The sequence below is a fragment of the Sceloporus occidentalis genome, unplaced genomic scaffold (genome assembly GCF_023333645.1).
Source record: "Sceloporus occidentalis isolate IW3139 unplaced genomic scaffold, rSceOcc1.0.p SCAF_5, whole genome shotgun sequence".
In the NCBI taxonomy this organism is placed as follows: Eukaryota; Metazoa; Chordata; class Lepidosauria; order Squamata; family Phrynosomatidae; genus Sceloporus; species Sceloporus occidentalis.
The window spans coordinates 161,538,287-161,565,923 of record NW_028316985.1 but is presented as its reverse complement, the minus strand read 5'-3'; the positions used below and the strand labels follow the sequence as shown (position 1 = coordinate 161,565,923).

At 39.2% G+C, this 27,637-nt stretch overlaps 1 protein-coding gene across 4 annotated transcripts in view; it reads left to right on the top strand.

Moving 5' to 3' along the window:
• EGF (epidermal growth factor) overlaps nt 1-27,637 on the top strand; it is a 62,777-nt gene that overhangs the window by 13,530 nt on the left and 21,610 nt on the right. For 2 of the 4 annotated variants that reach the window (XM_089525966.1, XM_089525965.1), the window contains exons 5-15: nt 991-1,190; nt 6,248-6,373; nt 8,425-8,547; nt 11,440-11,562; nt 16,274-16,396; nt 18,477-18,613; nt 21,165-21,313; nt 21,569-21,673; nt 22,689-22,912; nt 25,021-25,188; nt 26,563-26,718. In XM_089525966.1, the coding sequence (XP_089382092.1) occupies nt 991-1,190; nt 6,248-6,373; nt 8,425-8,547; nt 11,440-11,562; nt 16,274-16,396; nt 18,477-18,613; nt 21,165-21,313; nt 21,569-21,673; nt 22,689-22,912; nt 25,021-25,188; nt 26,563-26,718 (1,634 nt within the window). The remainder of the gene's footprint in view (nt 1-990; nt 1,191-6,247; nt 6,374-8,424; nt 8,548-11,439; nt 11,563-16,273; nt 16,397-18,476; nt 18,614-21,164; nt 21,314-21,568; nt 21,674-22,688; nt 22,913-25,020; nt 25,189-26,562; nt 26,719-27,637) is intronic. The other 2 variants (XM_089525967.1, XM_089525969.1) reach the window with 1 other exon arrangement.

Sequence of the window (27,637 nt, the reverse complement as noted above, 5' to 3'; positions counted from 1 at the left end):
GTTTGCTGACTTGTTTATTTTTTATTTTCTGTTTTTAATAGACACTGAAATGGTTTTAATTCTCTGGAGTCTTTAATTGGATTTTAAAATAATGTTAAAATATTTTTCATTTGTGTTTATGCATTTTAATTTGTATTTATTTGTAATATTTTGTAAACAGCCTTGAGTCACAGCATTAGGTTAAGGAAGATATAAATGAATATTGGTAATAATAATAGTAATATTCTGCACTTTTTTTTAACCTAGGCTGTATCCACATGGGCCAAATAATATGTCCTTCACCTGTTCTCACAGCGATCAATCCTGATGACATGGGGCCCAATCTCTAGTTCTGGTGCGAGCAACTATAGATGGCTGTTTGCATGTGTATCCTGCTGTGCTGCTCACTACTGTTCTCATGACTTGCACTCTCTGAGGTCAAAATGAGGTGCCCAGCCACATGATTGACATTGGGTGTCTTATTTTTGGCCTCAGGGGTAGTAATCTGTAGTAGTGGCAGGAGGCACAGTGGTATACATGCCAGCCACCCACCATCACTCTGAGTATCAGGTAGTGCCATCACTCTGAGAGAGCCACGGAGGATGTATGGCAACTCTGGGGCCAGAATACTCTAGGCTACACTCGGAGTTTTCTGGCTTGTGCAGACACCACCCTAGAAAAAGTTAGATGAATTTGAATCACATTGAAAAAATCAACAAGAAACATTATTTGCACAAATCAGGAATGGGTGTTGTGTGGCCTTCCAGGTGTGGTTGTATAACAACTCCCAGTGTTCCTCACTATTGGCTATACTATCTAAGACTAGTTGGATTTACACTTGCAAGACTGCATGATTGTCACCATGATGTAATTTAAGTTTCATTGATTTCAATTAATTGTTTATACAAATCTGAATTGCAATTTATTCTTCTAGACTTTTGATGAGAGTTTTTTTTTTCTGGAGCATGAAATTTAATGAAGAGATACTGCCATTTGTTTATTTCCCCACAGAAACCATGTCTATGATATATTTCTCTTTGCTGACCATATATATTATTCTGATTCTACTGGTACTATCGGGAGGGCCAATAAATACACAGGGAATGTTGTAACTGCAATTAACCTCCAGCCAACAGTTTACCAGCCTGCTGAGATACTGGTCGTGCATCCATTTAAGCAGATTGGCAAAAGGATGGATTCTAAAGCACTTGGTAATTCTTAATGCAATGGCATTAATAATATATATCAGTTTAAATAGTTTAAACCATATATCAAATAACTTGAGAGCTTCAAGTGATTTTTATTTTATTTTATTATATCTCTTGACCTTTCCCCCCAATGTCATCCTCTTTGCAAAATTTATTTGCTCAGTATGCTCACCGAGCAGATCTGAAGTCTGTGCTATCAATCTCACATTTCCAGCATCTATTTTGTCTTCCTTGTTCAGGTAAATGGGAGAGTATCAAAAACAATGGGCTCTTCATATCTTCTGGGATTTGGTTCCAGGACCCCCCACCCCATGGATACCAAAATCCATGTATGCTCACTCCTATTGTATACAATGGCATAATAAAACGGAGTCCTTTCCATAAACTGGGACAATTATCTTTTCCAATTTTAGCTATTTTTGCTGGCATCCAATGCCATCTATAAAACATCTTATAATAATTTTCTTTTAAATCATAACTGGTCATAAATTTCAAATTTTTATTTCATGATCTTATCCACTGATCACCTTGGATCGCATATCCAAAATTTTCCATCTATTGAATTGTGCAAACGTTTATGGTTTCTTCTTCCATTCCACTGGAACAATTGATTTAGTTCTTGTTCTGATGTTAAAAGCCATGAACACCCTCATTTCACCTCACATGATAGTCCTTTCAATAGACAATATTATTTGTATTCTGCTTTTCAACCATGTGAGGGAAGTGAATATTTCACATTCTTTCCCATGTAAATGTAAATGTACATCGGTCTTACTCTCAGGTATGTGTTTATAGCCAGGATTTCAGCTTTCATTGTTCTTTGGATATATTCCAGAATAAATAACCACAGAAAAGTGATATCTAGGAATAGTTCAATTCCTTTTGATCATGTCATAAGATGTACCTGCTCCTGCAAAAAATAAAATAAAAAATATCCCCCCCGTCCCTCCCTCAAAGCCCATTTAGGTGTTAAAAGAGCCCTGGTAGCACAGTAGTTAAGTGCTAGTATAGCAACCACAAGGTTGTGAGTTTGATCCCAGGGTTCTAAGGTCAACTCAGCCTTCTATCTTTTCCTAGGTTGGTAAAATGAGTACCCAGCTTGTTGGGGACAATTGGCTTACAGGTTGTAAACTGCTTAGAGACTGCTGAGTTCATTGATAAGTGGTATAGAAAAGTAAAAGCTATTGCTAAATGCTATTGTTATAGGGACATGGTTTTGGTCCTTCCTGAGCTTCTAGCAGGCATGTGGGGGCATTTTGCGGGGGGAAATTATTGGAAAACTTTGCAAAATTTCATTTTGACTTCTGGGAGTTTAGGGATGCCCGCTAGAGATAATTTCTGGGTGTTCTGTAGATGCTTTTTATCCTTTGGGGTTCTAGTGTTGGGGACTGCAAAAATGGCTCATAGCCTGCACTTTACCCATCCCATAAAAAGAAAACACCTTTGAAGATCCAATTAGAAGCCATAGTAGGATGTTTGCTTTCCTTAAGTCTTAACTCCTGTCTATCATATGACAGCTTATACTTGGCCATTAGTCCATGCTGCCAAGTTTTCTTTGATAGCACAGATACAGCAGTGTGTGTGTAATCCTTGGCTATTACCTATTTTAAGCCATAATTATATTGGAAAAACTCACTGTTTTCCCCACCTATATACCCCTATTTCTTTGTGCACATCTTATCCCTTACTCTGTTTTGGTCTCTAATGCATTGGCACACACAAGACCTTTATAAATAGCTAAATAATAATGATGTGGGTAAGAAATGTACAAGGCCTGAGGCCCACATACTTTGGGTATCATTGCTTCATCTGGAAATATGTATTTCTAATTCCTTAACCTTGGAAATGAAGCCCTACTAATCAGTCCTGTGTGGACTGATGCATAGAGATACATGTTGGCAGGTGCTGAGATGCCAGTTCATCGTTGACAGAGGCTGAGGAAATCAGCTGACTTAAATTCGGAAATCATTATATAAATTCACCTCAGTTGGTGCTCCAGAAGAGGAAAGAATTTAGTGTACATGTCAGTGGGGTATGGTGAGCAATCAGTGATGGAAATAATATGGATCACAATAAAAGCTGGTAGCAGAATGGAAGAAGGCTTCCAATGAATGTGTTCTTCAACCTAAGGTTACTATTAGATTGTATGTTGTTGTTGTTCTTTTTGTGTGCCTTCAAGTCACTTATGACAACTCTAAGACAAACTTATTATGAGGTTTTCTTGCCAGGATTTGTTCAGAGAGGTGTTGCCATTGCCCTCCTTTGAGGCTGTGAGAGTGTGACTTGCCCAAAGCAAGCAGGTCTTCATGACCAAGCAGGGATTTGTGCTCTGGTCTTCCAGAGTCTTAATCTGACACTCAAACCATTACATCACACTGGCATTTATTTTTACTGTTCTTAAATAGTAATATTTATTGATCCATATCCATGTTTATTGTGGCCGTTTATCCTTCCTTACCTTTCTCTCTTCTTTCACATGAAGCTGTGGCAATGAGGGGTTATTTTTCTTTTCTACTTCCCAATGCATTAGCCTTTATAATATATGATTCATAGACTCTAGAAACTTTATTCTGCAGCAGGACATCTAGACTGAGGCATAGGAATATGGAGTTCTTGCAATATAAGTATCCTTGCCCCTCTTTTTCAGACATGGGTTCTTATAAAATGTTGAGGGGGTGGAAAGGAGCTTAAATTGCCCAATCCAGATGAACTCTTTGGACTTTGCACGTGCATTGCTTGGCTTATCCAGCCCAAGAATCTGGATCGAGGGAAGGCTAATTAGCCTAAAGTACAAATGAGATTTATAAGGGGATCTTGAAAGAAGGGAAACCTGGGAATGAAATCATGTAAGCTTTAATTAGATGTCCTGCAGAGGCCAAGCCAGTGTAGGTGCTGCTGGTTAAAAAAATGCACAATCTAACATTGTTTTAAAAAGAAAATGAGTGCTGACATGCTTTCCACATACAATGCAGAAACTGTTTAAACTGTTCACTGCTTGCAAAGATCAAATTTGAGTTATTAGTTGCATGCGCTTTTCGTTCCACTAGATTAGTATTGCATTTACACCAGGTCAAACCAGGATGCCTCCCACTGTTTTACCTGCCCTCCCCTCTGCATGCTCTCTTTGCTCTGTCCAGATTGTTTCACAGCAATGGTACTGGTCAGAGAGCCAATATAATATACTTTTGCAATGCTCATATATAAATTCCAAAATTATGACATATAACTGTTATGCAGTGGTAATTTCTGATGTGCAGGCTCAGCATAATAGACCCTACAGATGGGGTGGGTCCAGATATGCAGGCAGCTGTGTGATAAAAGAAGAAAAATAGCTGGGTTGTTGTTGGTAGTGGTGTGACCTGTCACAGAGTTTTCTTGGCAAATTTCTTCAGAGGGGGTTTGTCATTGCCATCCTGTGAGGCTGAAAAAGTGTGACTTGCTCAAGGTCACCCAGTGGATTATATGGCCAAGCAGGGAGTCAAACCCTGGTCTCCAGAGTCATAATGGTAGGAACAGTTTTATCATATACATGGTCAATGTAAATGAAAACTCACCTGAGAGCTTCTCAGTGGTGGTACAGTGGTAGATTCTGAAGTGCAGACACTCATCTTGACAGTCCATACAGCATTCTCACCAAGAAGAGTATCAAAATGCAGGTAAGTGTATTGATCCATATTAACAAACCAATTCTAGCAATATTCATCTTTACCAGGAATGAGTCTTTTTATAAATTTTAATTTCTCATTCAAGACTAAAGACCCCAAGACTCCCAAAGTATTTTATTTACAAGAGAATGCACATGACAATATACTCCTGTTGCTGGGAATTCATTTTCTTTTGTCCCTCACCAACAAATGTGCGGCCTGCAGCAAAATTTAGAGGAAAGAGGCAAGTCTGATGTGGTGGCAGATGTCTTCTGTGATCTGGTACACCAGTTTTGTAGCCTTCACTTCATCACTGGAAATAACAATGAATTCACTTTCAACTATATTTGTTGTTAATGTGCCTCTGATTGGGTTCAGCTTATAGTGACCCTGTGCTCACACCCAAGAAACCCTTTCATCAACAGTCCTGCTAATGCCTTGCAAACTCAGGGCCATACTTTCCTGCAGTTTATCCACTCATATTGTATTTTACTTCTATTCCTACTGCCTTCCACTTTATTATATTTACCAAAGAGTTATATTGTCTTATGGTATGTCTTATGATAGGCTCTGTTTAGCTATTTTGGCTTCTAGGGTGAGTTCAGTTCTTGGACCCATTTATTTGTCTTGTTGACAGTCCATGTTGTCTGTAGTTCTGTCCTCCAGCCTAAGATTTGAAATGAGTTGATTCTTTTCCTGTCAGCTTTCTTCACCTGAACATGTTCTTCCATCTGCTTGAAGAACTGATCCCTCAGGACGAAAACAAACAGGACCTTTAGGTGTCTGCCCACATCCATGAGTGCACTGAATGTAATTGCTTGTACAGGGAATTAGTTCTACAGTTAATTTAAAATAAAGAAGAAAAGCTGTGTGTGGTATGCTGGACCTGAGTGGTGTCCACTTCCATTGGGCTTGGATGCTATTTCTTGTTGATTATGCTGCAAAGCTAGTGTGGTGAAGTACCTTGAACATTGGACTGTGACTCTGGAGGCCAGGGTTCAAATCCCTGATCAGCTATGGAAACCTGCTGGATTATCTTGGCAATTCATTCTCTTTCAGCCTCGAAGAAGGAAAGGCAAAGCACCTCTGAACAAATCTTGGCAAGAATAGGTTTGCCTTAGGGTCCCCATAAGTATGTAATGTCTTGAAGTCACAGAGTAACAATGACTACTACTTCAAATAGCATATAATTATTACTGAATCATGCTGCAAACTTGTCATAAAGTAGAGTAAACTCAATTACAGTTGCCATAAACCTTGATTGTGGATGAAAAAAAAAGCATAGCTGCACACCAGAATGCAGTAGTGTATGACTGCTTATAAAGAAGTAGCTATAGAACTGCCTTTTTGTGTACCTAAGTAAGAACAGAGCACCTCTTGAGTTACTTTTTAACCAGAAATAATCCTCTTTTCCAGTTGAGCGGCCTTGTCTTTCAAACAGAAGAAACTGCAAGACAAGAATCTGTAAGCAAGACTCCAAGAACAGTCAGTGCAGGTGTATGAGTGGATTTACTCTAAGCAAAAATAGGGAATCGTGTGAAGGTAATGTTTGAGAATTGATTTTAAAATAATTATTCTGCATGGGAAAATATTGCATATTTGTTTGATGAATGTGTATTTGGATCCCATACAAAAAGAAAGGTAGGATATAAATATAATAAAATAAACAATTTCTCCTCTCTCTCATAGAATCATAGAGTTGGAAAAGACCACAAGGGCCATCCAGTCCAACCCCCTGCCATTCAGGAAATCTAAATCAAATGATACCCGACAGGGGGCCATCCAGCCTCTGTTTAAAGTCTTCTTAGGAGGGAGATTCCATCACTCTCTGAGGGAGTGTGTTCCACTGTCAAACAGCCCTGACTGTCAGGAAGTTCCTTCTAATGTTGAGGTGGAATCTCTTTTCCTGCAGCTTGCAATGGTTCTGGATCTTGTTCTCTGGAGCAGCAGAAAACAAGTTTGCTCCCTCCTCAATATAACATCCCTTCAAGTATTTAAACAGGGCTATCATATCACCTCTTAACCTTCTCTTCTCCAGGCTAAACATACCCAGCTCCCTAAGTCATTCCTCATAGGGCATAATTTCCAGACCCTTCACCATTTTGGTTGCCCTCCTTTGTGGACATGTTCCAGTTTCTCAACATCCTTTTTAAATTGTGGTGCCCAGAATTGGACACAATATTCCAGGTGGGGCCTGACCAAAGCAGAATAGAGTGACACTATTACTTCTCTTGATCTAGACACTATACGTCTATTGATGCAGCCTAAAATTGCATTGGCCTTGTTAGCTGCCACATCGCACTGTTGACTCATGTTCAACTTATGGTCTACTTGGACTCCCAGATCCCTTTCACATGTAGTCATGTTCAGCCAGGTGTCACCCATCCTATATCTGTGCATTTCATTTTTCCGCCCTAAGTGCAGTACCTTACATTCCTTTGTGTTGAAATTCATTTTGATAGCTTTAGCCCAGCTTTCTAATCTATTAAGATCATTTTGAATTTTGATCCTGTCCTCTGGAGCATTAGCTACTCCTCCTTATTTGGTGTCATCTGCAAATTTGATAAGTATGTTCCCAATTTTGTCCTCCAAGTCATTAATAAAGATGTTGAATAGCACTGGCCCCAGGACAGAACCCTGTGGGACTCTACTGGTCACTTCTCTCCAGGATGAAAAGAAGGAAACTGTAATTAAACACACAAACTTATAAAAATAATAAAAAAAGAATTTTGTGGTACCTTAAAGACAAAATTGTATTATGGCACGCTTTAGCATAGATTATAGGTAACCTTATGCAGATCTTGGAAAAGTTACTTGGCTTTACTATAACATCCAGAATTCCCCAACAATTGGTTGGCATTATTTGGTGGAATCTGGAACTTGTAGTCCAAGAAAAAAAAACTTTCCAAGTGCAACGTTTATGCCATACTAAAATGCATTAGTCTTTGAGGTTCCACAGGTTTTTTTCTGCAGTGAGTAAGACAGCTAAGTCTTAGAAAAAAAATAGACAATGATGCTCTGCTGTCCATGTTTTAGGGACAGAAATATGAGCATATTATATCTGTTGTAGGTAGGCACATACAGCTATTGTAGGATTCGCTTAGAGCAGAATCCCATTCTTTCTCAGCTGAAGGTTTATTGCATTATTTACTGAAGACACCTGTGTTTCTCCAGCCATCCTTTACTGCCATCCCACTGTAAATGCTGCTAAAAACTTCCAGTTATAAGACAAGAAAGAAGAGGGTGCTGAGCAGACAAAAGAAGATTTTTTGGAGCTTCTTTGTCAAAGGCATTGTTAACTGTTTCTAATTACAGAAATACAGAACATACAGGATGTGAAGATCTTTATGTGATCCATATTATAAAGTTAAGTGTGATTAAATAAATAAACATATACTTATCTTCTGATCTTCCTATGCCCCCATGTTGAAAGATGTTTCTGTTGTAGGTAACAGCATAGCTTTTTTCTCTTAATGAGGATTAACAAACATATTTATACCATAATCAAGTAACTGCTGTTACTACTTTTTCTGGTTGTATTGTTTTTGGCAAGAATACTAAATATATCAAAATTGTTTTCCCTCCTCTATCAGATGTCAATGAATGTGGATTATGGAACCATGGCTGTACTTTAGGCTGTGTCAATATCCCAGGATCCTATTATTGTACATGTCCAAGAAATTTTGTTTTGCTGTCTGATAAAAAAACTTGCTATGGTAGGTAACAGTCAGATAAAAACACTTTGTTCCTGCTTCTTAAATCTTCTATATACACAGAAGTTGTACTGGATTAGCTCACTCTGTTAACCACTTTCTCAAACACTTTTTTCAAGAATATTATTTAGATGGCAGAGTTGGTCACTGGAACAAGGTGAAGGCGAAGGCTTTCATGGCTGGCATCCATAGATTTTTGTGGGTTTTTCGGGCTATGTGGCCATGTTCTAGAAGATTTTCTTCCTGACGTTTCGCCAGCATCTGTGGCTGGCATCTTCAGAGAATCTTCTGAAGATGCCAGCCACAGATACTGGAAAAACGTCAGGAAGAAAATCTTCTAGAACATGGCCACATAGCCCGAAAAACCCACAAAAAACACTGGAACAAGAGTTTGCAACTTCTCAGCTCCCCCCTAAAAAAACTAAAACAAAAACAATATCTTAGGCTGGGCAAAAGTGGATAACCAACATTTCTGTTTAGTTGAAACCATTCAAGAATTATCAATCAGAAATGTACTAAATGATTATTATTTTGCTGTTGCTTTCATGGTACTCTAATTTTACCAGATTCAGTTGGATGATGGTGGTGGTGGTGGTGGTGGTGGTGGTGGTGGTGACAGTTATCTTTTAATGCAACATATTCTGTGTTTTCATTGCTTTGTAAAATCATGCCTGAAGAAAGTCAAAATTAATAATGATTTGCCTTGCCAGTGTTGAGCCTGTTCCATCTTAACAACAGTTCTGGGGTCCCTGGAGGTTGCTGTCTTTTCGAGCTTCTGAAATCCTATTAATATCATGTAGTTTGTTCATTGGGTAATAACGTTGAATCAGAAGCCTATTCTAAATACTGAGTTAAAATATGTAATAGAATTCTTTCCCTGCACCTGCCACAGATTCATGTTGTTTTGTTGATTTATGTATTCAATTTGTTTGTGTCTAAAAATCATAGTATGTTTTTCGTTTAAGAAGGAAATTCACTTGAATTATATCAAACCTATTTCTGCCTACACACTTTTGGTTTGGCCTGATATTGAATTAGAAGTACTGTACAGTAGTCTCAATCCATATCTAGGCTCCATGGGCTTACCTGTGAGTAAGCACTTTAATACAGCCCCATAAGACTAAACATTCATCCTGAACCTTACAGACTTCTTCAATGCTACAGTAGATTTCTAGCTACAGAGCAGTTTGCTTCACATTAAAAAAATGTATCTTGGTTAGCCAGAAACAATGAAAACTCACAAAACAGTGACACTTTTATAGGGCCAAACAAAATGCACAAAATACATGTTGTAAAGTACCACTGGCTTCTTCATCAGGCAAAGGAGTTAAAAATCATACAGAAGAAAAAAATTATGACAATGTTAGTCAAAATGTAGCTGTTCTCAGTTCTGATGATGTGCAAAGACATTCATGCAGGCAAGTCCTCTTGGCTATGTGTGTACTCCAGGACATAAAATGTAAGGTCCATTAGCTAATAGAATGCTAATTTAATGAAATGCTAATGGAGTATCCATTCTATTCTCCTGTATGATTTTTCTCCTATATGGATTCTCCTGTATGATTTTTAAAACTTTTGCCTTTTGAAGAAGCCAGTGGGCCTTTGAAAGTTTGCAATGTATATTTGGTATATTTTGTGCATTTCGGTTGTTCCAATAAAAGCATCACTGTTTTGTGGATTTGGGATGTTATTGTATTAAAAGAATGTGTTTGGCTGTAAAATGAAACTCATCAGTGGCTTTGCTGTTCCAAGCAACGCACAATCCAAACTTGAAATGAATGAACTGGACACGAACGACAGAACAGCATGAGAGCTATTTCAGTTATATTGTTTCTCCTTTGCAGGCTATGATAACAAACTGGATTTAGTATTATTGTAAATACATATTTGAGAATAAATCCTACTCACTGGTACTTACTTCTGAGTAAGGAGCTGCATAATCAAGGCTGTTGATTTAGATTAGGATTATTTCCTAATTGTTGTTGTTATGTACGGGTAAAGCCAATACTTTCCATGGATTCCAGGAAACAGCTGTGGGCAACCCTACATTTGTTCCAGTTTTATTGTCCATTTCAGCAGCTGCCTCCATTTGGCAGTTTTTGTGCTGGAAGAAAAAACAGCATGCCATATAATACAGAAGGAGTAGAGCCTGGGAAAAGTTATTTTTTGACTACAACTCCCTAAATCCTTCAGTGACCATGGCAATTGGCCATTCTAATGGGGGGGGGGGGCTTCTGAGAGTTGTAGTTCAAAAGTAACTTCTCCCAAACCTTAAGAAGAAGAATATTCTTCTTCCATCTGACTGCTGAAAAGAAATGGAGAGTGGCCATCCTGGTCATATTGGCTTCATGGGATAAGAAGTGATCAAAGGCCAAGAATGTTGGTACTTGGAACACGTATAATGCCAAGCCTTAGCACACTATAAAAATATTCACTGCCCCACCTCTATTTTCCCCTCATGTGAGCTTACCAGTCCTATTGAACAGTCCAAATACAGGGGAGCTCCTCCTTGCTCCAGGGTGAACAAGCAGTGGATCTTCTTGTATTGAATTGTTCAGTAGTTGTCATAAAGTGGCTTAGTGGTTCTTACTTTCTTTACATGGAAGCTGTTTACCTCTAGTTTCAACTGCAAAATAGAGTACAGTATATGTGTATACTGTATAGTATAAGTGTATCAAGCCTGCCTAGAAATCATACTTTCTGGCTTTCTCTGTCATAAGTGTGGGAGTAATCATGAAAGAAATATCACTCTTCATAATCTCAGAGCACTTTGACCACATATTAAATAGCTGGGTGAGCTGGGCTGCTGCAAATTTAGCTCTGCTTGGGGATTCCTTGTTTCTGCTATTCAATTCTACACACAGCCTTTTCTTCTTTATTTTAAATTTACTGTAGAACTAATTCCCTGTACAAGCAATTACATTCAGTGCACTCATGGATGTGGGCAGACACCTGAAGGCCCTGTTTGTTTTTGTCCTGAGGGATCAGTTCTTCAAGCAGATGGAAGAACATGTTCAGGTGAGTAAAGATATTTAAATTTCTGTGTTTTCTCTTAAAATGTTGCTGCCTGAAGCCACATTAAATTCAATGGGGCTTACTTATCTGTAAATACCTATAGGATTGTGCAGTGAATCTTTATCCACCCAATTACTATGATTATGATTAGTTGCTTATCTTTTCTCTAACAAGTTCAGTGTGGCATACCAATTTCAATTTATCATCACACAACCACATGTAGTAGATTAGGGTGAGAAATAGTGACTGGCTGAGACAAACTTCATAAATCTGTGGGGATTTGACCTATGTAGTCTTAGTCCAGTTTAGGGAGAGGCACTTAGAATTCTCAGCCAGAGAGCTTTAGTGCCCTACAATTTATTTATTTATTCATTTTCTTATGTCCCACCTTTCTCCTGACATTATAATCGGTGGAGGTCCTCAGGGTGTTGTCATGGAAATTAAAGCAGACTATGGGGCTGTTCAGACCAGCCATTAAGGCCGACTTGGGGGTGGATTTGGGGCATCACATCCACATGATGTATGCCCCGACTCTGCCCCCAGGGCGTTGTGATGCTGTGCACCACTCCACATGGGTGTGTGGCATCACATCCTTCCTCTGGTGCTGCATCCCCATTATAGTACTATGATTCCACTTTAACTCTCATTTCTGCATCCAATGGAATCATGACATGTATAGTTTAGTGACTACTAGTGCTCTCTGGTAGAGGATTCCTCCCTCTCTAACCTGCAGATCCCAGGATTCCAGTGGATAGAACCGTGACACTTAGTGATTCCATAATACTATAACTGTGCAGTGTGAAAGAGCCCTGGGAGGCCTCCAGGAGAGCCCATTCATCCTTAATTGTTAGGAAGAAGGGACTCTAAGGCGGTATCTAGACCGCCAGATACGGTGCCCCCGTCACGTCCTAGGGGCTGGCCGAGGATACAGCATCCATACCAACCTCACCCCTAGCACGTGACGGGGGTGTAATCATGGCGGTGCCCTGTACACATGGAGGCCGCCATGATTATGTCACATGCGCACTGCTTGTGGCGCCCTTTCAGCGGCGCCGGAAGGAGCTCCGAAACAGAGCTCCTTCTGCCGCTTGTGTCGCTGGCATGGCCTTTAAACGGCTGCACCAGCAACACAAGGAGAAAGAGGCCGAGCGGCCCCATTCTTCCTCCCCCCACTGCTGTCGGGGTGTCCTTGGGGCTTGAAGCCCCAAGGACACCCCTTTCTAGGCCATGGGAAAGCAGCCTTTTGCCGCTTCCCCGCGGCCTGGAAAAGCGGCGGATCAGTGCCTCAGGGCTGCCGCTGTAGCAGCTGAGGCCCCGATCCATCGGGGACAGGGGCGGGTGCAGGCCGCCCCAAAAGGGTGGTCTGTACACAGCCCAAGACAGTCAGGCCAGGGGACAAGACCATCAAAAACAGCTTTGAGATAATATGTAGCACTAGGATTGTACTTTGCCTATGCCTGGTGTATTCCTTGAATAGGAAACCTTTGATCCTTTATAGATTTGGATTCTATTTCTCATAATCCTCTATCATTAGTCATGTTGGGTGGGGCAAATGGGAGTTATAGACAAAATACCAGGAATGCCATATACAAAATACCTAAACAGAAGCTGATTTGAAAATACTTACCTGCTAAAAAGAATTTTATTGTTAGTTTTTTGTGGGTTTTTCAGGCTATGTGGCCATGTTCTAGAAGAGTTTCCAGCCACATACCCAAAAAACCCACAAAAAACTATGGACACTTTCAATTTCACAAATTTTATTGTTGTTAAATGCCTTCAGGTTGATTCCAGCTTATGGTGATCCTATCCTAGGGTTTTCTTGGCAGTTTTCATTCAGGATGAGAGAGTGTGTTGCTCCATAATTTCCATAATTGAGCAGCCAATCAAACCCTGGTCTAGCATCCTAGTTCGGTGCTTAAACCACTATAACACACTGGGTGACCTCAAACTGAACAAATATGCCAAGAAAACCCCATGATAGGTTTGCCTTAAGGTTGCCATAAGTTGGAAATGACTTAAAGGCACACAGCAGCAACAACAATAACAACAAATATTTCCAGTCATGAACTGCCGTTCTCAGCTCTTGCAAACTTGAGGAAGTGGCTTTCTTGATTGAACCAATCTACCTGTAGTGCAGTTTCTTTCTTTTCCTGCTGCCTTCCACTTTACCAAGCATTATAGTCTTTTCTAGTGAGCTATATCATCTCATGATGCATCCAAAGTACAATAGCTTCAGTTAGTGCCAAGTTTGGAAGCTTCACCTGGTGCAAAATATGGCAGCCAGACTGGTCGCTGGTATATCCAGGTCGGACCACATAACACTTATTTTAAAATATCTTCATTGGCTGGCAATTAGCTTCCGGGTGCGGTACAAGGTGTTGGTTATTACATTTAAAACCCTACATGTCTTGGGTCCAGCTTACTCGCGGGAGTGCCTGCTTCCATACAATCCACCCCGCACTCTCAGGACCTCTGGGAAGAACCTGCTATAACCAAAGAAGACCAGGTTGACTTCTATTTCTTAGAGGACCTTTTCATCAGCTGCTCCAAAACTGTGGAATGACTTGTTGGAGGCGATCTGTCAGATTACCACCCTTGATGCCTTTAAGAAGGCAGTCAAGACTGATCTCTTCCGGCAAGCCTTTCCTGATTGACTGACCTTGCAAAATAAAAGATAATCCCATCTGCCCATAGCTATTTTTACTATCTGCCTATCTTTTAACTGTTTTAATTAATTTTAACTTGAATTTGTAATTTGATTGTTTTTTGAATTTGTAATTACACTAAGTGTTATATTTTATGTTGGTGGTGGGTTGGTGGATTGTGAAATTTTATGATTTATTGTATTATGTATTTTATTATCTTTTAATGTAACCCACCTCAATCTGTAGGGAGAGGCAGGCTACAACAACAACAACAACAACAACAACAAATCTTTGTTTCTAGTTTGACAGATAGGCCCTTAAAGAAACTATAACTTCAGGGACTGAAGCCACCATCCTACTCCAGAATTCATTATTGTCATATTTCAACACTGAGGACAGGTTGAATGGGAGGAAAAAATTAGTGGCTAGAGGAGTGATGAAAACATCTCCCCCTGTTAATCATGTGGTGTGGTTTTAAAAAGAGAAGTTGCAATAAAATAGAAAGCACTATTTTGACAAGTTTCAGATCATTGGGTTTCACCACTTCATTATCCAAAATCATTTCATATTGAGGTATGAAAATGACTTTCATTTGATATGTCATTAAATGAGGTTCAGTTGTTTAATATCTACTGGAATTCATTACTTTTTCCCCCTACATAGATTCTTCTGTGTACTCTGAACAGACATTTTTTAAAAGTACTCTATTCTTCCTGGTGTATGTTTTGGTGTATGTGAGTCCTCTTCCATTTTGCAGCAAGAACATACTGGAGCTAAGGATGAAGCTGTTTTTCCCAAGTCATAGTTTATTATAGTTTATTATAGTTGCTGTGTGCAAAACTACATGGGACTTTTTACACCACACAGTTATAACACACTTTATTCACTTTAACTGCAATGGAAAACTCCTAAGTAATACTGGGATTTGCTGTATAGGAAAGGAAACTCTACCAGAGAACTCTAGTGCCTCAGAAAAGTGCAAATCCCAGGATTCCTTAGGAATTTGTGGTGTTAAAGCTGCTGTTAAAGTGGAATCATAATGCTATAACTGAAAGGCCCTCATGTTACATACATGTGTTTATTTCAGTTTTCTTCCCCTAAAGCAGCAGAATGGCTGGAATTCCTCTGAATAGTGCTGCTCTTCAGCTCCCAGCATTGCAGTCTATATTAGTTAGGGTTGATGGGAAGCATAGTAAAACAACAAATGGATAACTGCACTGCACCTTAGCCACCCCTGCCCTAGGAGGTAGGTTTTGAAGCATACTGTTGTGTATAATATGTAATTCTTCTTCAGAAGAGAAAACACCAGAATCCACTCAACTATTCATTATTAAGTGTTAGATTAGGGCTTATGAAATTATATATATAATTTCTACTAAACTGCTGTACCAACACTCTAATAACAACAATAATAAAAATAACAAGAAAACTGTATTGTGTTCTATTTAAAAACGATGAAAAATGTAACAATTAAAGGTGTTAACAATAACAAGCAATTTCATAACCTGAACCCTTTATTAAAAATACCATGTCTCAGTTTCTACAGGGGCTAGAGAGCTACTGTTTATATATATAAACTGTGTGTGTGTGTGTGTGTGTGTGTGTGTGTGTGTGTGTGTGTGTATATATATATATATATATATGAGAGAAGGTAGGAACCCAGGCCAAATGATGATTCAGATGGGTACCACGTCAAATGCTTAGATCCAGGTAAAATGTGGCCAGCTGGGTAACATTGCAACCTTACCTATAGCAGAGGTTTTATAGTTAAGCACCTCCTATACTGAATGATTACAATAATGGTTACATAATGGCAAGTCATGCTGCTTCATGTGAATCTAACTCAGAGCTTGGACAACTTACACTGTTAGACTACAATTCCCAGCATCTACCACACAGTATGAGCATGGCAATGTTGAATAGGGATTCTGGGAGTTGTAGCTCAACAAGGTAATATTTCTGGATTCAGTTTAATGTCAGTCTAATTTTAATTTACATTTAGTTTTAGAATCCGTTGTTGTTGTTGCTGCTGCTGTTGCTGCTTTTAAAGAAAACCATATGTTTTTAAGGGTGCACATCTGATAACGGTGGTTGTAGCCAGATCTGCACTTCTCTGACACCAACAACATGGAAATGTGGTTGCTTTCCTGGTTATACCCTCATGGAAGATAATAAACATTGCACTGCAACAGGCAAGTACCATGATCAAGTGCTTGGTTTGTGCCAAGTACAAACAACATAATGTTCAAAGCTCTGGAAACAAAGGGTTAAATCTGGTGAAAAAACAATTCTGCCATGGAATCAAGCAGTGTACATAATGTTATAATATCACAATTTCTCAATTCTTCCCCTCTTGGATTCAATTTCAAAATGGTTAAAACTGAATTTGTGGAATAAAAAGTGGTAAAAAGAAAATACAGTTACCCCCCCCCCCCCCCGTTTGCGTGGACTTCATATCTGCAACCCTCGCTTACTCATGAGGAGCAAACAGAAGGGATTAAAATGGGGTACACACCCAAGGCACGCTCCTGCAACTGCTCACAGGCATATGCACCCATTCAAGCCTATGGGGCTTGAATAGGTGAGAAATTCTGTTTTCACAGGGTGTGTGTGTCCAGAATGGATCAGACACTAAAATGGAGGGCTGACTGTATTCTGTTCTCAGGTACATGTGGCTCTCATGTACACTTGGCTCTTTATGAAAACTATGTGCAGCATGGAGACAGGTGTATGACTGATAATAAAAGGTTTTCTTTGAACCTTTTTATCCTTGTGCAATATGACTTTGTTCTCTTTCCTTTTCTGAAATATGGTGTACAGACAGATAGACCTAAATGTAGCTGGCATTCCCAACCAGAATAGACCTATTAAAATAATGGAACTTTAATACTCTCCAAATTTTCACAAAATAATTTTGATACTTCTTTCAGTGACCTGACATGGCCAGGGAATGGCTCTCTATGTGAGCTAATTGTTACAAGTGTATTTTCTTGATTCTAACATCTTAACACAGTATTTGGAATGAGAAAGCCTATGATGATATACCATGGTGTGGGGGATATATCCTTTTTACTAGAGTGCGTGCTGGAACTGACATAAAAGGGTGTGTGAAAGGGAGTGGTGAAAGAACTATTTTTTGGGGAAACATGGTCAAGAAGCACAGGCCAGGAGAGGATACAGTCCTCCCTCTGTTTTTGTGGGGGATCCATTCTGGGCCCCCCGTGAAAAGCTGCGCACATTCAGGCCCTATTGGCTTGAATGGAGGTGCACTCCTTTGTGTGGGGGGCGTACGGGTGCATGTCATGGGTGCCCACCCCATTTTAACTCCCTCCATTTGCCCCCCCCCTCGTGAATAATCAAGGGCCACAGATCCCAAGTCTGCAAGAACAGAGGGAGGACTGTATATGAATGCACAAGCTGTTTTACAGTTTAAAACTGGGATATATATGGCCAAACAACATCAGAGTGTGGTTAAAATGGAAAAGGTTATTCATGAAGAAGATATAAGCTAGAGATGCTGAAGCAGTTTGCTTTCGCCTGGGCATTGTGGAAAGAGCAAGATTATACCTGCTTATTGCTTCTCCCCCCTTCTGAATTACCTGAGAGCAAACTGCTTTTGCACTTTGCTCTATCATCATGCAGTCAGTCCTCTGTATCCATGGATTCTGCATCCATGAATACAACTATCCATGGTTTGAAAGTATAGTTGTCCCTCCCAAGGTCTCTCCTGACCCCTTCCATGTCTGACCCATCAGAAGGGTCAGGAGAGAGCTCACACAGCCCCTTCTACCTTCCCTCCGATGTCCAGATTAGGTGATCCAGGCATGGCAGGGGTCTGGAGGGGACCTGCATGGGCCCTCTTATGGGGGGAGGGTTTATTCATGATTTTTCCATATTTGCAGGGGTCTATCACCCCTAAGCCCTGCAAATATGGAGGGATGACTGTGTGTGTGTGTGTGTTTGTGTGTATCTGCATGTATATAAAAATCCAAAAAACAAACCTTGATTTGCCATTTTATACAAGGGATTCCATTTTACCATGCTATTGTAATAAAAGGACTTGAACATCCATGCATTTTGGTATCCATGGGGCAGTCCTGGAACCAACCCTCACTGAATACCAAGGACTCATGGTAGTTAAAAATCTGAAACAGATGGTGAGGGGGAATGACACTGCACATGCTTTCCTGCCTCTTTCTACTGAAAGTTTCTTATCTACAGATTATTATGGGACTAGAAGAGTTAACATGCTCTGAAATTTGCCCCAAACAGGACCCAAGCCATTTCTGTTGTTTGCAAACAGCCAAGACATCCGCCGCATTGGTTTTGATGGAACAGATTATTCAAGTATACTCAGCTGGCAGATGGGAGCAGTCTTAGCTCTGGACTATGACCCTGTTGGAAATAAGGTGAGGCATTTAAAAAAAATGAGAGAGGATTTTGAAGTGTCACAAGGACACATGGCTTTTGCTTCTTTGCATTTTAACCTCTTAGTTTCTGGTGTATTGTAAGGACGAGCACCAGTGCTTTTGATGAAGCTGTTCGCAGATAGCTAGTTCTTATTTCTAGAACTCTGAGCCTGTATCAGTAGTTAAATGGAATTTTTTGTTTTCCATCTATAGTATGACTTCTTTCATGTACTGACAGGAAATAATTAAGGTTTACAAGTTTATTTCAAAAATATTATTTCTGATATTCAGGTCTAGTTGCTGATGCTTTGGTAGGCAAAACGGCATAAGCCAAGAAAAAACAGAGTTTTACCTATCCCAGAGCATCAAACATGATCACTGGCCACAGGATGCTAAAGAAAAAAAGGTGCAAAACTGGGTGAAGGGGACAGAATAGAATGTCATGGAAAAGAACATGAGGGGCTTCCCATCACATGGTACAACTTTCAGTTGCTGGGCCCATTACTAAAGCCCATCAGATTTCAGCATCATTTGCTAGATTGCTTACTGTAATCCTGTTTGGTTCCAGGACTCCCAGTTTCAAAACTCCTCAAAAGAGATGATGTATAAGATAAATGTGTGTTAAATTTTAAATTCCTAGGGATCCTATAACCTAAAATGGCAGTTGAGAACTGTGGACCTGCCACATGATTCACAACTCAAACCTATTTATTGTGGAGTAAAACCCAGTGATAGGTTTGCCTTGGGGGTCACCATAAACTGGAAACGAATTGAAGGCACACATCACACACACACAAAATCCATTGACGCTATATTTACTTATGGATAAACATACTTAGACTTCCTAGATAGATATAGAGATCTGGAAATACTTCCAGTTTGCCAAAATATGACAAAATATGGAAAACTGCAGAAATTATTAAATTTAACTGACTTGATTTATTTAGTCCACAGACCAGTTCACATTTGTGAAAGGGAATATAGATGCTCAAACAAGCTGCATAATAAGATCTAATCACAGGAACAAGAAAAGCACTTAAAAGATGAAATTGTTATGACAGTAAAATCTAATATTATTGGCCAGCTTTTCAAATTGAATTTTAAAACCTTGTAATCTTCTCAGTTTGGAAATTCTCTACAAATTCTGTAATACCACATGGAGCATAACCCATTTTCTCCTCCTTTTATAAAGGAGAAAGGGCTGCTGGGCTCAGCAGTTTAGGATGAGGCAAAGGAGGTGAGAGCATTTTAATACTAGACATAGAGTGCTAAGAAACCCAAGGTGACATCAAATTTATTCTTTGCAAGAGAAAGGAAGAAGTGCTTGTGTGATTTCTCTTCTTCCTCCTTATTTGTGCCAAAATAACTGTGGCTGGCTGTGGGTACTGTGGCTGGCTGTGGGTATTGTGGATCTGGAGGTGGGCGTGATATCAGTTTGCTACTCTAAATCAGGCAGAAAAATATCATGGTCTGTCCTTGCTTGTATCTAGAAAATGCAGTTAGGAAAAAAAATTGCTTCTGTTGAATATCTTGAATTATAACATCCATAAATGCATACCCTCCAACATTTCACAGATTAAAAGTGTGGGTGCATTTACACTGTAGAAATAGTGTAGTTTGACACCACTTTAAGGGCTGTAGCTTATGAAATCCTGGGATTTGTAGTTTTGCAAAGTCTTTAGCCTTTTCTGCCAAAGAATAAGGGTACTTCACAAAGCTACAAATCCCAGGATTCGGTAGGACAGAGCCATGGCAGTTAAGCCAGTGTCAAAGTGCATTATTTCTACAGTGTAGATGCACCCTGGGACATATGTGACTAAGCAATATCAAAGTATGGTTAAGGTGGTAAAAGTAATTAATGAGGATAAACAAAGGAGCTAGGACAGGCTGCAATAGTTGGCTTTTGCCTGAGCTTCTTGGGAAGGGCAAGATTCCATCCTCTTCTGTCCTGCTGATGAATTAATTGAGCACAAACTATTTTTGTCTTTTTGTGGGGTTTTTTTGCAGCAGGTGAAGTAGGCCAGGGTCAAAAGGGGAAAGTGGTAGGAGGAGTAACTGGGACATTTTAAAAGCAGCTGAAGAAGTGGGACAACTGAAAAATAATTAGGATTGTCCCTGCTAAACTGGGAGAGTTGAAAGGTAGGACCTATGGCACTGACAAAGCCTTGTTTCTCACATTATGCACCTCATTTAAGAACATTCAAAAGTCAAAACAAGGTCCGCTATTATAATCTGACTTGCTTTAAGGCTCGTGCTTTTATTATGGGTTGGCTAGCTGAAAGGGAAAAGCAAGATATTGAGGATACAGTATATAGGGCAGCTTGGATTTATGAGCTAAGTATGCTCAGGCTGCAGGAGTCATTCTGGTTGAAGGATAAATGCCTTCTTATTTGACCCATAATCATGGTCTACAATTTTGTAAATAACTGTATTATTTTTCCCACTGGAAAAGAAATTTCATTGCTAAAGCTAATGCCCTGAGATAAGGAAATCTGAACCACAAATAACAAGTACAATAATCAGCTATAAACCTTCTGTTTTCTCATTACAGATTTATTTTGCCCACACAGCCTTGAAGTGGATAGAGCGAACTAATCTGGATGGCACAGATCGTGAAAAAGTTATCCACAAAGCAACCCAGAGACCTGAAGGGCTTGCTGTGGACTGGATTAACCGCAAATTGTATTGGACTGACCCTGGGTATGCCTTTGTCTCAGTGGGGCATATAATGCCATGGCAATGAAAGAGACTGACTGAAATGCTGTTTTGAAATGTCCATATGCTTTTGTGTGCTTAAGGCAAATCATAATTTGAGGCTTTAACACCAGAAAAAAACAACACAATTGTTCAGTGCTGACCTTTCGCTGGATTCTGTAGTTATAGCCTTAGCTTTTCTTTTGATGGAATATATTTATTTTAGTAACACATCTTTATGAACGTGTGTACCTATTGCAGGAAGTCTCGCATTGAAAGCAGCAATCTCAATGGAATGCAGAGGAAAATAGTTATTCAGGAGGATATGTCTCACCCGAGAGGAATTGCTGTCCATCCTTTCACTGAGTAAGCTATCCAGCATGCTTTGACACTGACAGTAAGTAGGACAGAGTAGCCCACTCCAAACTGGTACCTGCCAGATGTCTTGCACTACAGCTCCCAGGTTGCTGAAATCTGGTGCAAAGACTCCAAGGAATAACAGATTTCATAGAATCATAGAATCATAGAATTATAGAGTTGGAAGAGACCACAAAAGCCATCCAACCCCCTGCCATGCAGGAAATTACAATCAAAGCATCCCCGACAGATGGCCATCCAGCCTTTGTTTAAACACCTCCAAGGAAGGAGACCCCACCACACCACACACTATCGAACAGCTCTTACTGTCAGAAGGTTGCCTGGAGCTTGCATCCATTGTTCTGTGTTCTAATCTCTGGAACAGCAAAAAACAAGCCTACTCCATCCTCAAATACTTAAAGAGGGCTATCATATCACCCCTTACCTGTCTCTTCTCCAGGCTAAACATACCCAGCTCCCTAGGATAAACATTCCTCATAACGCATCATTTCCAGACGTTTCATTCACTCTCAGCCACAGAAACCCCCATGATATGTCTGCCTTAGGATTGTCATAATGAAAATAACTTGAAGGCACACTACAAGAACAGCAACATGCCTACTATATACCACAGGGATATATAACTGTGACAAATCCAGGGGCCAGTTTTCTGCCCCTTCGACCCTTCAGGGACCACACTGCCAAAACACACACACAAACCAACAAACCAGCAAAGAAACTACAGAACAAGTGGCCCAATTCTTCTAGTTTTGAAAAATGGATACATTTTAGTGTTAAATTGGGAGAGCACTGTCCATGGTGGATGGGGAATTCTCAGAGCTGTAGTCCAAAAATTAACTTCTAAATTCTAACTTTCCTGACTTACAGGCTAAGTCCTGTTGTGTCTACAAATGGCTTATAAGTGCTCTTATTTTTTTATTATAAGGTGAACATGATATCTATATATAAAATATTATATAGTTTAATCTACATAATGATGTAATTCTGTTTTCCTTCAATTGAGGCAAATATTTTGGACTGACCTAGGGATCAATCCAAGAATTGAAAGGTCTTCCTTGCAAGGCTCCAATCGTCTTATCATAGCAAAATCTAACTTGCTTTGGCCCAGCGGAATAACTATTGACTACTTTGCTGACAAGTTGTATTGGTGTGATGCGAGGAAGTCTGTGATTGAAACTGCAAATCTGGATGGTTCTAAGCGGCAAATCGTCACACAGAATGATGTAGGTGAGGATTTGGGATTGATATTTTTCTAACCATTTGAAGTATAAATGAAGGTCAAATTCGGGGTTATAAAGTGCCTTGTGAAATATACTGACATTGATGTAAGCTTTTAAAAAACTACAAGCTGAGTCTCCCTTATCTAGAATGCCAAAATCCAAAATACTCCAAAATCCAAAATTGTCCACAAGGGTGGCTGAAATAGTGACTGCTTTGCTTTCTGATGGTACAGTGTACATAAACTTTGTACATGGCACAAAATTGTTAAAATATTATGCATAAAATTACATTCAGCCTATGCACATCAGATGTATACAGAACAGAAATTAATAATCTAAATAATAATAATAATGATAATAATAATGTTTTTATGTAAATTTCCTGCTTCTCCCAGGTGGATTGAAGCAGGAATACAGCCTGATAAAAATATATAGCATTTTTATTTCCAGATTTTTATCACATGGTTGTTGATTTCAGTATGGATAGTGAACTGCTTTGAGCAAACTGCATAAAATGGAAAATAGGAATATGACTAAATAAATAGACAAGCTGGAAGTATGCAAAGTGAAAAGAGTTTGTAACAAAACTGGAACAAAACAGTTATCTTTTATTCTTTTATATATATATAACCATAAACTCATTGAATACTGTAAATGGTGCTAGATAAATGTGATAAAATAACTAAACAATGAAACAAACAAATATGATTTCTGGGGACTGCTAAATGAGAAACTAACTATACACTGAGTATTTTTTTTTAAATTAAATCCTTTATTTTAAAATTGACCTGATTATTCACTGTTGATTTCCAATAAATCTCTACTGGATCATCCATTTCTTTCTCTCTAACACACATATACCCATGCTCTACTCAAACTAAGTAGGCAAAGGATATAAATAAAATCTAAAAGTGAATAATTGAACAGTTACAGGGACCATCTCTTTTAAAACAACTCCACTGGCTGCTAGTTTGTTTATGGGCACAATTCAAAGTGCTGATTATAAAGCCCTATGTAGCCCAGGACTACTTGAAGGACCGTAGTCTCCCTATATGAGTCTGAGTGGATTCTGATATCCCAGAAGTATAAAGTTGAATTATACTGTACTTCTTTTATAGTTAATAATCAATTATGAGCTTCCTGTAGCATTATTCTTACAAATTTAATCTTGTTACAACAAAATCATACAGGTTCCATGAAAACTAATGTCCTTTATCATAAGATAATATCACTATATTACATTGCTTCAAAGTCTAAATACATACTAAAGTGATTAAGTAACAGCATAGTGTCACAATACCTATACTCTTATACGCCAACAAATCCACAGTCAGTAGTTGCAATGAAATTAATTCATAGGTTGCATCTGCACTGCAGAAATAATTTGGATTGGCACCATTTTAATTACATATGCAATTCTGGGAAGTGTATTTTGTTGCGGCACCAAAGTGGAACTCTGAACGATGGACATGTTTTGACTGGTGGGAAAATGCTCATGAAACAGCCTACTTCTGGAATTTTAGATCAGCACTGGCATTTAGTGTATCATTTAAATGAAGATGCTTATTACGGCACTACTGCCATCTAGTGCCATTCCTGCTAATCATGGTCTGTGAATGATGATGTATGCCAACAATAGCAATATTCAAAGACATGGCCATACTAATCTGGATCAGTATATAAAGGGATCTTACAGGATGGTTGAGACCAACAAGTTTATCACATGGGGGAGATCCCATGCCGAAACGGGGTTTAAATTGAAAAAAAAACCTACACAAAAGCAGGTTGATTTTCACATGGCATCATTGTTAAAGTGGTATTAACGTGAACAGAATTATTATCATTATTATTTGCTGTGGTGTGCAATGGGTGGGTGGATACAGCTCTCCAAGGTTTCAGGACAGGGAGGCTGATGAAAAGTTCAGCATTTTAGATCCCTTCATTAAATGTCAGACTAACACCTGGAATAGACTCCTTGCCCTACTGGCATGAAAGTGACCAGCCACCACCCAGTACAAGTGTCCTGATGTGGAGAACAAATGTGTATGTGCACTTACTTACTGACAACCACATTTTTCAATGGGGCTGTAAAGAGTACACATTTGTATTTTTTAGGTCATCCATTTAGCATAACAGTGTTTGAGGATTATATTTGGTTCTCTGACTGGACTAGGCCTTCATTACTGAGAATGGACAAAAAGACTGGCCTAAACAGGGTACGCCTTGGAGGCAGCATGCTGAGACCCTCATCACCAATTGTTATCCATCCTCTAGCAAAACCAGGTATATTTTAAGGGTTATACACTGTATTCCTTTCCCCATGAAAGCCAGCTTGGTGCCTAATAGATAGAAAATGGTTGAAAATGTCAGTTGCAGAAAGGCTGGCCAGACAATATTTGGTGAATGCTTTAATTCAGGGTGAGGAATTTTTCTTCTCCCATGGAGGTTGTTTTATTTCTGCAAAACATCTGAGGAATGGAAGATTCCCTAAGCCTATTCAAAATAACACCCTAAATAGCAAAATATTAGATTTGAAAACAACGCAAAGGCTGCCAAAGACAGCCTTTCAACTTTTTCTTCAAAAAATAATATCATGACTCTCAAAAGGGTCTCATCTATGGGCAGCTTGAGAAATATACAGTAATTGTTGACAAGTCTTATTTGTCTGGCTGTTATAGGCAATTATGAATTTACCTACTGTTTGAAATTAGGAACTGAATATGTTACTGCAACATTTGTTCGCCTCTAGTCACAGCCTTGAAAAGTTACTTTTTGAGGATTACATTTCTCAGAAGTAGTACAGCTATACCTCAGTTAACAGTTAAGAAAGACTGGCAAAGAAACTCCTTTGCCCATGTTTCCCCCCTTGTTCTCTATACAACTATAGAGTGATTTTTTTTATCAGCATGATCACTGGGAGGATGATAATAATAGGTTTTATTTTTATTTTAATGATAAAAGAGAGCTGCAGAAACACACAGTTTCGGTGTTGGGTTGGAGCAGCATATCTGTAGTAAACAATGCAATAAAACTTGAAATTGGAAAGAATGGATTCTAGACTAGCAGATCCTACTGTAGTTACGTGTGCGTGCCTAGAATAGACAAGATAAAAAGCAGTTGCCTTCAGAATTCCTTACTGAGCATGCATAAATAGCAAAACAGAAACAGAAAGAAAAGCAGATAAGCCTGCCTCACCAGCTACCAATCATACATTACCCAAACATTGATCTATAAGGTTGGCCACCAAAATGGAAATTATAAGAAGAGTGGAGGTTGGCGAAAGAAAGAAAAAATAATTCCTGGTTGCATTTTGGTAGAAGCCTTCAAGAGGTCTCTAGAAAGCTCAATATATTTTTGTTTATTTATGCTGGCTTACCTGGCTTGATTGTTTCATTTCACATGTGCATACCATTATTTTTGAATTAAAGGTTTTCTGAAACATATCGAACAGCTTTTATTTTTGTGGTATCCCTATTCTTTCTATGTTATTTCTGTCTCTGATACCAAATTTTCTGTTTAAAAAGTAATGTCCAGGAACACTTCTACTTGTTTATTGGGGTATAGCTGTATTTTTAAGTTCTAGGAAAGTGGTAAAATTTGGCTAGGAATGATAGAATTTAACAGCCTGGCTTACTCAGTCATTCTTTGTTGTTTCAGGCTGTGTGTCTATGTCAAAGGAAGGTATTCCAGCTAACAAGATGCCAGTGCTGAGTACATTCTTCCAGTATCCTTTGCGTAACAGCGCATACAGAGATAGCATTGAAGATGATCTACAGGTGAAACAGGAGCTGACTGCAGAAATCGTGATATCTAGTAAAGACGGTTGTTTCATATTTCATACTGCCATGGGGAGAGGGGAATGAAACAACAAGGGTTAGGCAAAATGCACAGCCTCCATCTGTCCTGGTTTGGCAGGGACAGTCCTGGTTAATCCTCTGTCATTCCACTTATGGTAGTTATTTTTCAAATGTTCTCATTTCTCTATCTTCCTTCCACTTCCCCCTTTCAACTTCTGCTCACTTCATTTGCTGCAAACTGAGATCAAAGTGCAAAACTCAGTAAACACAGAAAGAGAGAGAGGAAAGGGCAGAGTTTTCTCTGTCCTAATCTCAGTATATAAATACCGTCATTTCTCTGGTTAAAGTACCTGTAGTAGTTTTCTGTGTTTTTTCCTCATTAATAACTTTTGCTATCTTATTGCCTGGCCACACCATTTTGACCACCATTTGATGTTGTTTAGCCACATGTGTCCCAGTTTTCATTTGTCTAAATGTTGGAGGGTATGAAAGTTGTTCCAGGGAATAGTGGGGTCAGCTTGTCTTCAGTCGAGAGGGGTGGCTCTTGTGATTGTTTACATTGAGGTAGACATAGCCCTAGGTGTTGCCCACCTCGGGTTTGCACAGTGTAAAATGTCCTACAGGAATTAACATCATACATATAAGATCTAATAATCCATAAATAGTATCTAGGTATATGCAATTTTGACCATATAAATGTTAAAATGTTACAATTGTTGGGTTATCAAACAGTTGTTGGGTGTAAATAATAATTATAAATAATATATATTTTTAAAAGCCTAGGGCCTCTCCTTTCTCCTTCCACTCAGCCTCACCCCACTCACTGCATCTCTTCATCATTTTAAAGGGACACAGGCAAACTCCCTGGCCCATTTCTGAAAAAAGGCAGATATTTGTGGACCAGTGATGTCAGTCCTCTTAGGGTGTCACCTGGT